At 40.4% G+C, this 17,600-nt stretch overlaps 2 protein-coding genes across 3 annotated transcripts in view; one reads left to right on the top strand and one right to left on the bottom strand.

Annotated features, from left to right (window-relative positions):
* Window positions 1-17,600, bottom strand: part of Tbc1d19 (TBC1 domain family member 19) — a 114,963-nt gene that overhangs the window by 85,782 nt on the left and 11,581 nt on the right. For both annotated transcript variants that reach the window (XM_031342293.1, XM_031342294.1), the window contains exons 2-5: window positions 8,302-8,374; window positions 7,218-7,263; window positions 3,130-3,205; window positions 756-830 (exon numbers count right to left, since the gene is read on the bottom strand). In XM_031342293.1, coding sequence (XP_031198153.1) covers window positions 756-830; window positions 3,130-3,205; window positions 7,218-7,263; window positions 8,302-8,374 — 270 coding nt within the window. The remainder of the gene's footprint in view (window positions 1-755; window positions 831-3,129; window positions 3,206-7,217; window positions 7,264-8,301; window positions 8,375-17,600) is intronic.
* Window positions 3,617-4,991, top strand: LOC116070876 (solute carrier family 25 member 39). Its single transcript, XM_031342295.1, has one exon. It carries the CDS (start codon window positions 3,673-3,675, stop codon window positions 4,747-4,749), a length of 1,077 nt encoding a protein of 358 aa, XP_031198155.1. The 5' UTR covers window positions 3,617-3,672; the 3' UTR covers window positions 4,750-4,991.

The raw sequence follows: 17,600 nt of genomic DNA, 5'->3' as shown, positions 1-17,600 counted from the left end.
ATCGAACTAGAATCCAAGGACTGCAGAGATACAACACATTACTCTTCTAATTCATTACACTGATCCTAGAAGATGTCATCATATTAACAATTACAAGGCTGCAGTAATTTGAACTTGAAGGCATAGTGCTCTGAAGCTCACTTACTCAGAGTGTACAAAGACTAAATGTCCTTAAAGTTTTAAAGTATACTAATTCTTTACAGATGTGGTGGTTTGAGTGAGATGTCCCCTAAAGTCTCAGGCAATAGAATACTTGATCCCCTTGTTGGTGGTGCCATTTGGGGAGGTTAAAATGTGTTGTAATGCTTTACTGAACAAAGTCTGTCACTGGGAGTGCATTTTGTGAGTTTAAAGGGTTGTGCCACTCCCAACTTGCTCTCTGATTTCTGCTTGTGCTCTCCGCTGCCTGCCCACTGCCAGGCTTCCTGACTATAACAGTGATGGACTCTACCCCTCTGGAACAGTAAGGGCCAAATAAACTCTTCCTTCCATAACTTGCACAGCAATAGAAAACTAAGTAAGACAATAACCAAATGACTGGGTAGGCTATAGCATACGTTCATTATAGCAATCAATAAGTATATAAAGAATATGTATAAAAGATAACAAAACAATTGGCACTTACAAATTTTTATTTAAAAAGACACACTACTAAATGAGGAACACCAAGCCTATTATACAGTTATATAATTTTATGACATTTTTCAGTAGTTAACTCACAATAAAATACTTCAGCAGAAACATGTCAAATGTACCTTTCGTGCTAATGGGATACTCAGTTCTGTGCACATACTATTTAAACTCTTCAAGATTCTTTTTTCCCAACTTCCCTGAAACAAAAGGAATAATATATCATTGTTTTTCATCGATATCTACCCTAATAAGAAAAACAGTCATTATGACATTCACAGAAATGGCAAAGCTGGTTGAGAAGGTTATCCTCACTCAATTAGTTCACTCAACAAACACTGATTACTTCTCTCTGTGTACCAGAGACTGTCCAGAGTGCTGTGACATCAGCATTCCTGTAGTTTGGATAGTCTCAGATAGATGTATTAAAGTATTTTACCCCAGTGGTGTACAGTTGAGATACAAGGGAACTTTTGAGAACTAGTGAGAGGTCCTTTAAGGCACTGGGAGGGAATCCTGTAGGACATTTTGGGAACACATACACATAGTGTATTTTGAGTTTCCACAGTGTGTAAGGGCTGAATGAGTTCCAGCAGGAAGCATGGACTTTGGGGCATACTTATCAGGTCATGTTTCAGGTCTGCCACTGATCGCTTGTGTGATGTTGGACAGAGTGAATCACTTCATCAGTTTCCACGAATACTTAACAAGTGAGCACATGTCAAGTTCTAAGCTGCTGTCACATTAGAGCTCTGTATGCTACTAGCACCGCTTTAAAAGAAAACTCATCCAATTACAAGCACCATACGTGTACTAGTTTCTTCAGATACCACTTTCTGTGAATGTACCAATGTAGTTCCCAAAGTATTTTATACAGAAATGAGCTTTCATAGTCATGGAAGTTTAAATAACACTGGATAAAATCTTACATGTTTAAATGTCAGTTAATTCAATGTTGTTCAAACTCACATAACTAAGGAACCCTGACTTTAGGAAAGCTAAAGCTGCAAACCTCTAGAGATACCACCAAGAATAAGTATATTACATATTCCTCAAAATCTCCATAGTTTCTGTTTTACTGCATCATCATTGTAGTGGTTTGAATATGATTAGTCTAGGAGTAATTAGTAAGTATGGTCTTGTTGGAGTAGGTGTGGATGTGTTATAGAGGAAGTGTCACTTTGGAGGTGAGCTTTAAGACCCTTCTCATAGCTGCCTGGAAGTTAGTCTTCTCCTAGTGGCCTTTAGATCAAGCAGGACACTCAGCTCCTTCTCCAGCACCATGTCTGCTGGCCTGCTGCCATGCTTCTAGCCACGACAATAATGGACTAAACCTTTGAAAGTGTTAGCCAGCCCCAGCTAAATGTTGTCCTTTATAAGAATTGCCTTGGCCATGGTGCCTCTTCATAGTAATGGAAACCCTAACCAAGACAATCATCTCCTTTGAAGGAGGTTTTAATGAAAGTAAAAGTTAGAATCTTGCTAACATATACTACAGTGAACCTGGCAGCGGGACACAGGATAGTTTTCTTTACAGCAGCAAAGGCATGCATGACCTGGAACAGAGGGATGACTGAGTTTACGGGACTTCTCTAGGAATGATTTGAAATTCTTATAATAAAAACTTTTTAATCTGTTTCTGAGGCTGCGCTGGGGAGAAGAACCCCATCTCTGCCTGTGATGGTCTTACAGCCCCTTCCAGCACTCAGAGAAAGATTCACAAGTACTGCTGTGCCAGAGAGGGGGACGGGGCTGTACCCAGTAAAGGACAGCTAAGGAGAGGGGAGCAGGTGACAGGCTCATTGACTTTATATGTCCTCTTGTAGTTTTTGTTCTTATTTTATTTTTAACTTTTAAACTGGCTTCTTTCTTGTTGCCAGCCAACTAGCAGTGACACCTGCTTGGAGAGTAAATTTATTTTAAATATGGTATCAGTAACACTGGCTTCAAAGGACAGAGGATTTTTGTTGTTTTGGGTAGGTTGGTGTTTGTTTGTTTGAGGATTTTTTGGTGTTTATTGAGATTTGATTCTTTTAACTTCACAGGCCACAAGAAGCAGATGGTTATAGAAGGCTTTGCCCTATTTCAAACTTCAAGCCAGTATGGTACATAATTTTTTCATTCTATGTAATTTTTTCTAGGTTACCATAGTAAAATAGATATGACCCTTGATTACTAAAAATAAAAAGGCAGAGGGTACAAGAATTATTACTTAAAGCCAGGCGGTGGTGGTGCATGCCTTTAATCCCAGCAACTTGGGAGGCAGAGGCAGGCAGATTTCTGAGTTCAAGCCCAGCCTGGTCTACAGAGTGAGTTCCAGGACAGCCAGGGCTATACAGAGAAATCCTGTCTTGAAAAAAAAAAAAAAAAAGAATTATTACTTAAGAGGTCCTTACTCAGTCTTTACATGATAAATAATAAATACTATGCCAAGAAAAATATACTATGCATTGCATTGCTTGACATTCAAGAAGAAAATGAAAACAAACACTAGCCAACCTGTGCTTTCCTCATGTACACCAAAGGTTCTTTGAGATGCTCAGGGGGTGCAGAAGGATGACTGGGCAAAGGAAACCTAGAAGCAAAGACAGACAGCTAAGTATCATACTGAGCTCTCAATAATCAATTACCTTGGTAAGAAGCTGATGCCACAAACAAAATACACTATCTGTTAATATTTCATTTGTAAGTGTGGGGTCTAATAAAAATATTTAATTATATCAACCTACTAATGGTTAATGTTTTTGTTTTATATTTCACACAGGGTCTCACTGGGTAGCCCCGGCTGGCCTGGAACTCACTATACAGACCAGGATAGCCTTGAACTGGTCTTGCCTCTGCCTCCCAAGCAGTGAGATGTGCAACACGGACACCCAGATAAAATGCAATCAGTCAAGAAAAGAAGACCGCTCTCCCGGGCGGCCGCTGTGCGGAGCGAGCGCATGCGGACTCTGCACCGGTCGCGGAGCCGCTATGAGCCCGCCAGGCCCCTGGTATGGCGCCGCGCAAGGATCCGCTCAGAGCCAGGATTGAAACTCCGAGATGGATGATCAGGATCCTGGGGGCATTAGCCCCCTTCAGCAAATGGTGGCTTCAGGAGCCGGGGCTGTGGTCACTTCCCTCTTCATGACACCCCTGGATATGGTGAAGGTCCGCCTTCAGTCTCAGAGACCCTCAGCCAGCGAATTGACAACTCCCTCCAGTTTCTGGGGTCTCTCCTACACCAAATCACCCTCTGCTCTGCAATCCCCAGGGAAGTGCCTCCTTTACTGCAATGGCGTCCTGGAGCCCCTGTACCTGTGCCCAAATGGTACCCGGTGCGCCACCTGGTTTCAGGATCCCACCCGGTTCACTGGCACCTTGGATGCCTTTGCCAAGATTGTGAGGCATGAGGGCACTAGGACCCTGTGGAGCGGCCTCCCAGCCACCCTGGTGATGACTGTCCCAGCTACTGCCATCTACTTCACTGCTTATGATCAACTCAAGGCCTTCCTATGTGGCCAGTCCTTGACCTCTGACCTCTACGCACCCATGGTGGCTGGTGCCCTCGCCCGAATGGGCACTGTGACAGTGGTCAGCCCCTTGGAGCTTGTGCGGACCAAGCTGCAGGCTCAGCATGTGTCATACCGAGAGCTGGCTACCTGCCTTCAAGCTGCAGTGGTTCAGGGTGGCTGGCGCTCACTGTGGCTGGGCTGGGGTCCCACAGCTCTTCGCGATGTACCCTTCTCAGCTCTGTACTGGTTCAACTATGAGCTGGTGAAGAGCTGGCTGAATGGGCTAAGACCGAAAGACCAGACATCTGTGGGTGTCAGCTTTGTGGCTGGTGGTATCTCAGGAATGGTGGCTGCCACCCTTACCCTACCCTTTGATGTGGTGAAGACACAGCAACAAATGTCACTGGGAGTAGTGGAGGCTGTGAGAGTGAGGCCGCCCAGAATTGACTCCACCTGGCTCCTGCTTCGGAGAATCCAGGCTGAATCTGGCACCAGGGGACTCTTTGCAGGCTTCCTCCCCAGGATCATCAAGGCTGCACCCTCCTGTGCCATCATGATCAGCACTTATGAGTTTGGCAAAAGCTTCTTCCAGAGGCTCAACCAGGAGCAGCCCCGGGGCCACTGAAAGTTGGGGAGCAACCGGCTCTTGCACGGGTGGGAACAGGAGACTGAGCCAAGTGCCTTCTCTCCCTGTCCAGTCACCCAGGCTATCCTCATATCCTGATTCCTGCTGTTCCCCTTCCCAGAATTGCCACTCTCCCACCTCTGAGTTCCAGACCAAATCTGATGATTGCCCTTCTTTGTATCCCCTCTTATGTTTGTTATAGCTTGGCCCCGAGGATCTGAGAGCTCGGGCCAGGCAGTATTCTCAGCCCCGATCGTTCCTTGTCTAAAGATGATGATCTTCTGTGCAAAAAAAAAAGAAAAGAAAAGAAATGCACCAGCTCATAGTTCTGGAGCCCAGGAAGTCAGACATCTGGAGAGAGCTTTCCTCCTATATCATATAGTGACAGAAGGTAAGATGCTCACTGGGAAAACAGGCCCAAACATGGACTTTTACACTATCTCCAGTCCTATCTCCAGTCCAACTCATAAGGGTAGGCTCTAGTGCCCTAATGGCTCCCAAGGCTCTCAGTTGGTAATATTATTACAGTGGAAATTACATTTCACCCAGAACTTTGAAGGAGACATTTAAACCATAGCAAACCACTTAATTGTTTGACTGAATTTTTAAGACTATTCTTGGAGTTCAGGTTAGGGATTCCCTGTACTCTCATTATGAGCTATGGCCTTTATTTAGTCTTAAAAATAAACCAATTCTGTGTGTCTTTACATATATACTTGTGTGTGAGCACGTGCCTGTGTCTACCTAGTCTTTCTCAGTGACAAAAGTCCGATATTGAGCTCTCACTTCCCATTCTGTTTTATCATTTTTCTCCTTTGGTTCAGAACCCAAGTAAGAAGAAAGGCACAAAACTTTTTGAGCTCCCACAAAACTCTCAACTAGTTATTAAAAAGAGATTCACAGTATACTGTGTAGGATATTAAAGATATGAAAATGAATGAAAGATAGGCTTTGTCATCAACTAAAAAGACACATTCTGCCATACAAAACTATTTTCAGAAATACATCAGATCGCCAAAATAGAAGTCGTTAGTAAAATCTCAGATTGAAAAGCCAGAATTGGGAATAATACACAACAGGCATCTCTACTACATTGTGTAAAGTAATATTTTTAGTTGTCATGGCAAACATCTATTTCTTTGGTAGCCAGAACTACCAATGACATGGTTGCAGTCAATTTCAGTAATAGATAGCACTTACATACAGCTTGAGTTATCTGAGAAGTCACAGACCAGCTTGGAAGATAGTTAATGGGCAAAACACTAAAATATAACTTTAAAGATGTGTGTGGTGGTTTGACTAAGAATAGCTTCCACTGAATAATTTATTTGAATGTTGGGTTCCTAGTTTTTGGAACTGTTTGTAAAGGATTAAGATATGTAGCCTTGTTAAAAGAGGGGCTTCACTGGGGGTTATGTTTTGAGGGTTCAAAAGCCTACACTAAGCCCAGTCTCTCCCTCCCTTCCTCCCCCACCCCTTGGCCTTATGCTTCAAGTAAAAGCTCTCAACTACTACTACAACACTATGCCAGTCTACCGGCTATCTTGCTCCCCACCAAGATGGTCATGAACTTACCCTCTAAAAAAGCAAGCAACCCCTAATTAAATGATTTCTTTTATAAGTTGCCTTGATGTGGAGTTTCTTCACAACTATAGAAAAGTAACTAACTGTATATCTAAAGTATGAATCTACAGGTCTTCATGTGAGCCTACCTCAGAAGCAGTCTGGTTAAAAGGGGAATCTGAGTTCCTAGTTAGACACTTAAGACAGTGACTGTGGGAAATGGAGTGCTAGAAACTACGGCATGCTAGAGGCAGACCAAATGGTAAACAAAACAGCACACACAGAAACTCCTTTGGCCTGTTTCTACACATCATGAGGGCAGGATGTGAGCTTAGTTTTCTACTCTACACATTGAGAGCTTCTTATCCCACTGGCACAAAGGCCACACTCCATGAATGATGGATGAATAATGAGGTATTTAATAAACAACCAACCTAACATTCTGGAGCTGTATTTTTGAGAGCAAAATTTCTATATACTTTTATAAGCACTGAAGGCAAATCAAGCTAAATAAAAATATTAGGTTTTTAGTAACATTAATAATCTTGCAAAGAAAAAGAAATTATATTTGTGATGGTCAGTTTGTAATGACAGAAAGAAGTATAATGTTTTAAATTCAACAATAAGAAGAATGTAAGTATTATTAGAACTATCTCATTACCTAATTACCTTGGATTAACACATTCTTGATATACAAAGCTGGTAATATAGAAAAGCCCCACCTATTATTACTCATTTTCAGTGAGTGATAATAGACTGCAGTGACTTGTGACATTAACTTGCTTGAAATTCTATAAGTATTCTAATGAGAGTATAGGTATAGACAGCAACAATAATTTTACTACTTACAAAGTAAGTATAGTTGAACAAAATAGTATCTCAAAATAGATGGGAAAAAAACTCACACATTCAGTTCACTATAAACAGCATTCTGAAGTTTCTTCTCCCAACCTGTTTTGAAGTTTTAAAAAATAAGTATTAGTTTCTTAAATATGCACCATAGTAATTTTTAGAGTTTCTTAACTTTATTATTGTATGTGTATGTGCCTAAATGTATGTATATATATGTATATATATACATATATACATGTATATATGTATATATATACATATATATTTTGGTATATACATGCATGAACCTGTGAATGTCAGAAGAGGGCATAAGATGCTCTGCAACTAGAATTTTAGGTGGTTGTAGGCTGCCATGTGGGTGCTGGGAACTGAACCAGAGTCTCCTACAAAAGCAAGCAGTAATCTTAATACTGAGCTAACTCTCTAACCCAAACAATAAATTTAACTAATAAAATGTTAGCATCATGGCTATTTGTGAAAGAATTGTGTTAACCATTAGCTGCTATCTAAGTAAAACTACTGAATCATTCTCCTGAGTTAAGAGTAATGCCTTCTTCCACTACCAAAGTTCTAAATGAGTGCCAATGTCTTTGAACTGACGCTATGACGAGAGTGTCACCAGCAACTGATAGACAGTCGGGTCCATACCAGAGAAAGAACACAAGAACCATGTACAGTGGCTGGTTAACAAGCACACACTATTCTGCTACCATGCAGTCTCAGCTCCCACATGCAAGTGCTGGCCCCACATTATCCCTTCTTGTCCAAAAATTAAGATTTTTCTTTTTCTCTCTTTCTTTTTTTTCTTTCTTTTTTTTTTTTTCTTTTTTTGGCTTTTTGTTGTGTTGTGTTGTGTTGCATTGTTTTGTTTTGAGAGCAGAGAAAAGTAAAGTAGAAGGAGAATACATGCTACTTAATAAGGGTATATTTTCCACACTTGAGACAATTTCAACTAGGAAGAAAGCAAGTGACTAGTGCAAAGCAGTTCCTCCTACAGAGTCCTTGTATGTCAGCACCATTTTATTAAAATGTGTGCATTCTAATCCTCTCCAAACAGAAGCCCTCAGCCAACTTATATCAGTTTTGAAGTAGCTGGAAGTCTGAGGATACTTAAAGGTAAGGGGGAACTTTACAAACCTGATATTTTAAAGAATTCCTTAATATCTTCTTTGAGTGATTCAAGTCTGATCTCGGGTCTCTGAAGACAGGCCTAGATTTTTGGGAAACAATGGAAAAAGAAAACAGAAGTAAAAAGTTATGTCATTTGAGTTAATATGTAATGCTAACAAATGTGTAGAACGAAAACACCTGATTTATATTTCAAATGCACTTGGAAGCTATAGCAGCTTAGACCTGCCTGCACTGGCTCCCCACAGGAAGGCCTCACCTACTTCCATGATAGCACTCTTACATACTCAAAATATAACAGCATATAGCTTACAAATACTTAGCATGTTTAGCTAAAGCCCAAGGAGAAATATGCTCACATTCCAGCCATCTATTCTCACATTGTATCCAAAGTCCATGGCAGCCACACCTGGACAAAGATCTGCTGATGTGATGCATGTCTAGATAGTAGCCTCCAGTTTGGATTGCTGCTCAATATACATGTGATATGCCTATTTTTTTAAAAGTAGATAAAATCCCTATTCATTAGTGTTTATTATAAGGTCTCTTCCATCTTCAAATGGATGCTTTGCATTCCACACTGCAGTTTTTCCATAAATAACATACGTTTTCCCTGTTTGTGATAGGTTTGATCGTCCTCAATGTGTTGGGGTTTCATGACACAGCTCTGTCTGGGAACCTCTAGAAACACAGTTCTTAATAAGCCATTTCTGTTACTTCATGGTATTTCATGCACACTTCAAACCTCTGAAATCAAAGATTGATTCCCCATCTACCTTGCTCCTTTCCTCAAACTGCAAGTTTCTGCAAGGAAACTGCTACCCACCTGATGATCCTCCAGGCCAGAAATTTCACAGTTAGTAATTCTCAACTATACTTCAGCATCTCTGTGGCTCAACCTCTTCCTGCAAAGAGGTGGTCCCCCAACATTTTTATTATTTATTTTTATATTTTTATTATGTAAACATATGTCCTTCTGTGCAGACATGTGTGTAGACAAGTGCAGGTGCCTGTGGAAGCTATAGGCATCAGATCTCCCTGGAGCTGGAATTACGGGGAGTTGTGAGCTGCCCAGCATGGATGCTGGAACTAAATTTGGATTTTTTCAAGTGTAATAACACACTCTTAACTGCTGAGTCATCTCTATCTGGAGATTATTATTATTATTATTATTATTATTATTATTATTATTATTATTATCAGATAAAAACAGACCAACTAATATCAAAACTCCAGGAACCAAAATTCCAGGAAAAATATTTATAGGAAAACTAGGTGATATCTACCATAAACCCAAAATACAACTGGCTCTGACCACTTAACAGCCAGGAGATCTGTTCAGTGTTAGCAACTGTATGCGAAGAAACTAAGTAATTAAGGATACCTGTCATGGGAGGGGGGGGGGAAGAACCCCCAACTAGCCCACAAATATGCTCTGGAACAGTTAAGGAGCCTACTGTAGAGCAAGACCTGAAGTCTGGAAAGGTTTGCCCAACTCCAGTGTGAGGTGTAAGGAAACTAGAATGGTGCAGCCAACGGGGGCCCCTTTTTCTAATAAGAACATAGAGTGAAAACACAGGTAATCAGATTATGGATGGTGGGGAAATAGCTCATTACCTTGAAAACTAGTAAGTAAAAGAAAACACATTTATCCTGCCTTTCTGTCCTGTCTCAAGTGAGAAACCAAACAGTACAAGGGAATGTTTAATTTATAAGTAGTTCAGCTTGTGGGCTGGAGTGATAGCTCTTAACAATACTTGCTGCTCTTACAAAAGATCTGAGTTCAGTTATCAGCACCCATATGGCCATTCACAACTGTCCTTAACTCCACTTGAAGGGGTTTCAATACCCTCTGGCCTCCACTGGCACAGAATATATGTGGTACAAAAATATACATTAAGGTAAAACATTTGTACACATAAAAATTAAAGCCTTACAGCCAAAACTAAAGCAGATGAAACCCCCAATGAACTGCTGGCTCTAGGCATTGAGCAGACACAGCTATTAAGTCTGCAGAAGAGAAACTTAGACAGTGTGTGCTAGTCAATGAACGAACACTCTACTGCTAATAGCTATGCCAAAAGTTGACACCCAAGTCCAATGAAGCCTGGGGCCCAGCTGACAAAACCTATAAAGGACAGAACATGGTGAGCTGCACTAGGAGTTTACAGCCAGTAAAGGCCAGGCTATGTGAATCACTAATATAAACAGCCCAACCTTTAGCTGAGGAAGCATTCTTTTTTTAAAAGGAAGGAAGGAAGGTTGGAAAGAAGATTCAATGAATAAAGTGCTTGCTGCGAGAATGTGAGGACCAGACATGACATCCTCAGAACTAACATAAAATGTTAGGAAGATATGGTGACCTGCTCATATTTCTAGAACCTGTAAGACAAAAACAAGGGATCCTGGAGCAAGCTAGCTCACTAGAGTAGTGAAAAGTCTTGGTTCATATGAGAGACCCTGTTTTAGTTTTTTTTAAAAAAAAAAAAAAGTAAAGAATGATTGGGGAAGACACTCAGCATCAACCTCTGGCAACTGCATACACACAAACACTTGTGCACACATACATGAACATATACACACAACTAGGTATATGCACATACACATATATAACACATACATACATAAAGAAACCTATATTTTAAAATACTAGAAGGCATTAGATTAAGTTGGCAAGACTAAGCTATACTAAGTGTAATGGTTATTCCTGGTTGTCAACTTGACTATATCTGGAATGAACTACAATCCAGAATTGGAGAGCTCACCTGTGATTCAGATCTTGAGGCTGGAAGACACAAGTTTCTGACCTGGATCTTGGCATGGAGATCTTGAGGCATAGTGGCTATGAAAAGCTTAGGCCCAGGCAAGGTAGTACATACCTTTAATCCCAGGAGACTAAGGCAAGGAGATCTGAGTTCAAAGTCAACCTAGGACAAAACAAATCCCAGATCCAGGCATGGTGGTGCACTCTTTTAATCTGGACCACACCCTCTGCTGGAGACTTAAATAAGGACACTGGGAGAAGGAAGATTCGCTCTTCTTTGCCTGCTTGCCAACACATCTGTTGGAACCAACTTCTACAGAAGACCAGCTGAAACAATTAGCCTTGTGGGACTGAGCAACTACTAGATTCTTGGACTTCCCAATCACAGCTGCTCATTGTCGGGTTAGTTGGACTACAGACTGTAAGTCATTACAACAAATTCCCTTAATATGTAGAAACACTCCATAATTTCCGTTACTCCAGAGAATCCTGACTAATACACTAAGAGATATGCATATGCAGGAAGTTGATTAGCATAAACATCGCAGAGAGACACTGATCTGCAGTTTTAATGGGCCACATGAATGGGGTCAGTCTGTGACAGTCAACACACTCCCATGACAGGTATTACAAAGATCATTCACCTTGAAACAATGCATTACAGACTGGTCATTGGTATGGAAAAGCTTCAAAAATGAAAAAGAAGAACGCATCTTCCAATACACTCATTTTCTTCATTCTAAGGTCTTACTTTTAATTTAGTCCTCTTTTTTTTTCTTTTAAAATTGATGCAAGGAGAGAGTGTCAGATCCCCCAGCACTGGAATTACAGGCAGTGGCAAGCACTCAAGACCGGTGCTCGGAACCAAATTCGGGTCCTCTGAAAGAATAAGTGCTCTTAAGCATTAGCCCAGTCTTCCTCATCTTTTACTTAACTGCCATAGCTTCTGAACTTGATGTATTACCCTACTCAGACTGCACTGCAGTTCCTTTACTACTACTACTTCTTCTTTCCTTCCTCTCCTTCTCCTTCTCCTTCTCCTTCTCCTTCTCCTTCTTCTTCTTCTTCTTCTTCTACTGTTACTACTACTACTCCTACTTCTCCTCCTCCTTCTTCCTTAGCATTCACTATCAACTGATTCATTTACTGTATTCATTAGTAAATTATGTCTCATCATTTAATAGCAAGCTCCACTAGGGCACTATCTTTGTGCCTAAATTAGTTACTTTCACAAAACGGATAAATAATAAATGTTTATTGAATGAATGAATGAATGAATGAATGAATGAATGAACCAACATCTTTCTTTTCCAATCTGCCTTCTAGTGCTTTCTTCCTAAAATATAAGTCTGTCCTGGCTGCGGCTCTGCAGACATACAAAGGAGCCTGAAATTTTCAAGAGGCATATGTAGCCCTTTACAGTGTAAATCTACTTTATCCCTACAGATCTGCTGCTGGTGCTGCCTGACCAAGCTAAAGATCCTCTCGGTTTCTCACTATGGTACACACTGGTCAGAGTATCCTGTGCTCCCAACTGGAAATCCCTTTAGGGCTTCCAGCTTTCATTTGTCATCTCCTTAGAAGCAAATGCTCCCTCATCACCAATACATCACAAATCACAAAATAGATAGATACTATCTAACAAAGAACACTATGTCCTCTGTGACAGTACAGAGACTACAATAGAGCTCTCATCTCATTTATCATTTAGACTATCAACTGATTGACAAGGCCAGGTTTCCATTCTGCATCCTATCTGTTACTCTGGCATTAATTGCTGCTTGACAAAATTATAGTGACCAAACCATGTTCTATCTTTTTTAGTCAATTTTATCCCAAAATAAATAAGGAACTTCATAAAATTATTTTTAACTGAACAGAGTAATTTCCAGTCCATTATCCCCAGAAGTATTTTATTTTAAAAGCTGTAAAACCTCCGGCACATTATTCACAATGATGGAGGCAAATGGAAATTTAACTTCTCTTGTTTTTCTTTCTCTTCTCTGGTTTGTACTTGGAAATGATTCATAGAGTACCATTTAAAGAATTTGAAGAAAAAAGCTTGTTATTCTTTCTAAACATTTTCACTATCTCAAGGTTGCTAGACCTCCTTGATAGACTTTTTATAGTAACTGCAAGCCTACAGGGAGCAGAGAAGGCCTGAGTGTGCAGAGTCCTGAGTGACTGTGTACTGCTGACGTGGCACAGCCATGGCAAGGACTCCAGAGTATCAGATCCACAGAGGAACAGCACAGCCTTCCTTGCCGTCTGGTCTGTGCATGAATGTTGACAGAGTGCAGAAAATACCCACCATAGCTTTCTTCTGAGATATTGACTGTTTGGAAATTACTTCGAGATATAAGACTGGATAAGTCTGCCTCCTTGGTGCAGCTATTTGCCATAAACCTTGCTTCCTTGATTATCTGTATGCAATAACCCACCTCTCTGTTCAACTCTACTATAATAACACAGTGAGTTTGGGATGAGGGTGGGGGCAGGGACAGGGCCTGATGCTTTTCTAACAGAGAGCCCGGACCATTGGCCCCCAGCTTCCTATCTGCCTGCCTGCCTGTCTTCTTCATCTCCTTGCTGCCCCAATGGGGTCCATTCCCTGAGCCCTGCTGGACATGGCATGAACCGAATTAACTAACTATTAAATATTAAAATCCTTAGAAAATAGAGAATCAAACCCAGGGTACCTGAGAATGTAGCTAGGTGGTAGAGGGCTTGCATAGCAGGTTCAAAGATCAGGGTTGGAGCCTAGGACCAAAGCCATACCAAAGGCACAGACACAGCCACCACCACCACACAAACCAACACACTGCAGGGCAGTACCAGGAGCACCATATGCTATGGTGACACGATTCTGACACATGATTCAGTAGCACAAACCTCTGTGAAAAATTCTCTCGGAGACACTTTGGGAATCCTAGTGTATAAACCACATTGAAGGCAGCATTATTATGCATTGGCAACAAGCCTTTCTCAGTCACATTCAGTGATTAAAAGGTGCAGCTTTAGTCTGATACAGTTTAAACATCTTACTTCTGTATTGCATTATGATGACTCAATGAGGAGAAAGGTTCTGATTCACAGAGAAGTATCCATGTTACTAATAAATTTCCTAGTCATCTAATCACACTCCAAGCCTAAACAGATATAGGAAATTGACAGAGAAGTAGTTAGAAATTTTTATTTTTAGGACAAATCCAAAACTCCTTTATCACTAATACCTAGATGACTGAGACTAGGGCTTCTGACCCGACTGCTCATTGTGTGCATGTTCTCCTTCGCGCTGGTGTGCTGCGCCTCAGCAGCATGCTACCGCAGCAGCCTGGTGAGCATGAGCATCATGCTTTCCCTGGCCCACACTCTGACATGCATGGCAGCTGCACCTGCAGCTGCATCCTCACTTGTGTGATGCTTCAGGCACAAGCTCGTGCAAGCGCAGATATTTACAGGAGCAGTGCAGGCTGTGCACTGACCTTTTGATGCTGAGAAGTTTGAGGAGTTGTTTAGTACAGTTGTTTAATTACCTGTTTTGAAGCCTGGCTGTAATAGAGCACGGCTCACAAAGCACTTAGGATGGCAGGAGCACTGGTTTGGCACCAGAGAGCTGAAATTATCTCCCAGGCTTACTTATTAACTTGACTAAGCCACTTAACATCTCTGTATTTGTTTCTTCTTTATTTAGCAGAGAAAGAAACTAAATGAAGTTATTATGAAAACTGAGTAGAAAATTATCAAAGCTAATTTTTGGCTATGTAGTCCAGTATAAGTTAAAGTTATATTATAAAATATAGGATGCACCTAGATGGTAATGGACTAGACATCTGTAACAGATTTTCCTGGAAAAAGTTATGAGTCTTGGAGAAAGAGGGCTTTTTGGAAAATCTACAATCAGAACTTGAGGCTTCTTTAAACCCAATGCCTGTATCTCACAAGAACTAAAACATACTCCTCTTGAAAAACAGGAGGCAGGAAATGTAGTTTTGATGCTGTGTACATTCTTCATCCACTCATGCTGATGGTAGCAACATCACTCTTCTGCATGTCTAAAAGCACATGTTCTTCCTCTTGCTGATGCACAGGTGTATACAGCTTTCATTTCCACTAAAACAGTCCTAACTTCAAAGCTTTGGCTATGAAAATCTTAAACTCCTGGTCTTGGTGAGTACAGGATAGTAGAGAAGCAGAGGGAGGTCACGTGCTCTGGAAAAGGCAAGCGGAGCACACAGCAAAGGCTCCCATGATCCTTTGCTTGATGGGGCCCCATCACCTCCCCTTCTCACTACACTCACATACGGATGCTGGAAATCATAGAAACTTAGCATTAGAGCTTCCACAGGAAGGCCACTTAGAGGCCACTGCCCTCTCCACTCGGTCATCTGCCTGAGAAAATCCAACATGGAAGCTGAACTGCTTTCCAGCTTAGAAATGTTTCTACTCCTCCCTAGCAATGCCTCTGGTACCTTACACTGCTGTGCTGAGTGAGTGCCAGGCAGCACTAACCTCCCCACCTCAGGCCACAGAGCAAACGTGATCCCTTTTGCTGAGAGTCCTTTAATAATAGTAACTGTGTTTTCTCTGAATTTGCTTTCCTCAAGGCCCCATCGGTTTCAAACTTCATCCAGTTCTCTCATATCCAAGGCCTAGCTCCGAGTCACTCTGACCAGCTCTCCCCTCGCCTGTCCACCACTGTTGTGGATTCAGAACTGGCCTCTATAGCTCATTCCTCCATAACACTGAATCTCAAGCTTTCAATTGCAGGTTCCTCACTCTCTTAAAAATCACTGAGGACTCTGGGATGCCTTACATAAATTATAAGTACTGGCACACCATCAGATTAAAGTAAAACCAATTAAAAGTAATTGTTAGTATGGTGGTTCTATTTGGTGGTTCCTTTAAAATGAAGGACATGATTGCCTCATGATTCAGAAATTCTACTTCTGGGTGCATCCCCAAGGAACCCAAAGCAGGGAAGCAAATAGACACTTGACACCAGTGTTTATTCTCAACAGCCCAAAGGTGGGAACAGTCCCCAAAACTATAGACAATGAGCAGATAAGCAAAATGTTGTGTGTATTCAAATATTATTCTTCCTTCTTAAAGTTACTTCTGACATGGTATATAATACAGATGAACTTGAAGGCATTATGCTACATAGAAAGGACACTCATATAAGAAAACAAAAGCAAATACTATGATTTGTTTCTGCCCAGAACATTCACAGTCAGAAACAGTAGAATGTGGTCATCGGGATAAGGAGGGGATGGGGAGTCAGTGTTTAACAGCACCCAGCTTCAGCAGGATGGTTTTAAACAGTTCTGGACATGGATGGTGGTGAGTCTAACAACAGTGTGAATATACCTCATGCCAAAGGACTGCTCAACTAAGAAGCAGATGTAAATTTTATGAATACTGAACCACAAGAAAGAATTGTCTGACTCATTTTAAAATAATCATCATAACCATTATATATTATCCTAAATATTTATTTTAAGTAGCTTTATTTTTAGAAACAAACACAAATTCAAAACATCAGTGAGAAGCATTATATAATCTTTTCAATGTCTGAAGTGGTAGATGAAAACTATCACTTTCTTGTGATTTCTATGGCAGTCAATCTAGGGCACTTGCTGTTGTGTCTGATGTATTTGGACTATACATACATGAAACTGGAAATGGAGTAGAATTTTATTATCCTTTGCAGATAACTGAAAGTATTCTTTTATAAGACACCAAAATCTGGTTTATGGTTTCCTGAAGATTGGCTGTGATGTGGAATTTAATGTCAATAAACTCTCCAGTCTCTAACACAAAACTGCATTGCTCAGCTTGAACTTGAGTCTTCCCTACATATGATCCTGTTATATCAATCATGGTCAGATATTGGCTAACCAAGTCAAGTGATTGACTTACACACTGAACAACATCAAAAAGTAATATTCATTAATGTCACCACCAATATCACCCACAAATAGTTTTTAAATATTGAGAAGCCATTAAGTTCACAGTGGCAGGCACATTTTCCCAATGCCTCATTTTTATTCAAAGCTTGAATTTCATCACCACATACAAGGGCTTTCCTTTAAGTGGCATGTTAACATCACATTTTTTTTGAAAAAGCATCTTCCAAATATTTTTTGAATAACAGAATCAATTCTATGAATAACAGCTTACACAAATACATATGTATTATAATAGCTTTTGCCAGTTTCATAACTCTTTCATTTTTGAAAAATCAAATCCATTTGCTTCTAACTCCTAATTGCTTTTTTAATTATTTCTTTTCTTTTTTTGAGCCTGTAATTACATCATTGCCTCTTTCACTTTCCTCCCTCCAAACCTTCTCATTACCCCTCCTTGCTATTTTTAAATTCATGGTCTCTTTTTTCATTAGTTGTTGTTACATAAATATACATGTATTATATTCCATATACATATATATATATAGAATATTGATGGAATATAGTATACATTATATTATATATAATTATATACAAATATATTTGTTATTAAATTCCATAGTATAAAATGTAGA

This window comes from Mastomys coucha, unplaced genomic scaffold, assembly GCF_008632895.1.
Source record: "Mastomys coucha isolate ucsf_1 unplaced genomic scaffold, UCSF_Mcou_1 pScaffold22, whole genome shotgun sequence".
NCBI classification, from domain to species: Eukaryota; Metazoa; Chordata; class Mammalia; order Rodentia; family Muridae; genus Mastomys; species Mastomys coucha.
The sequence above is the reverse complement of the archived record's forward strand: the minus strand, read 5'-3'. Positions and strand labels throughout refer to the sequence as shown.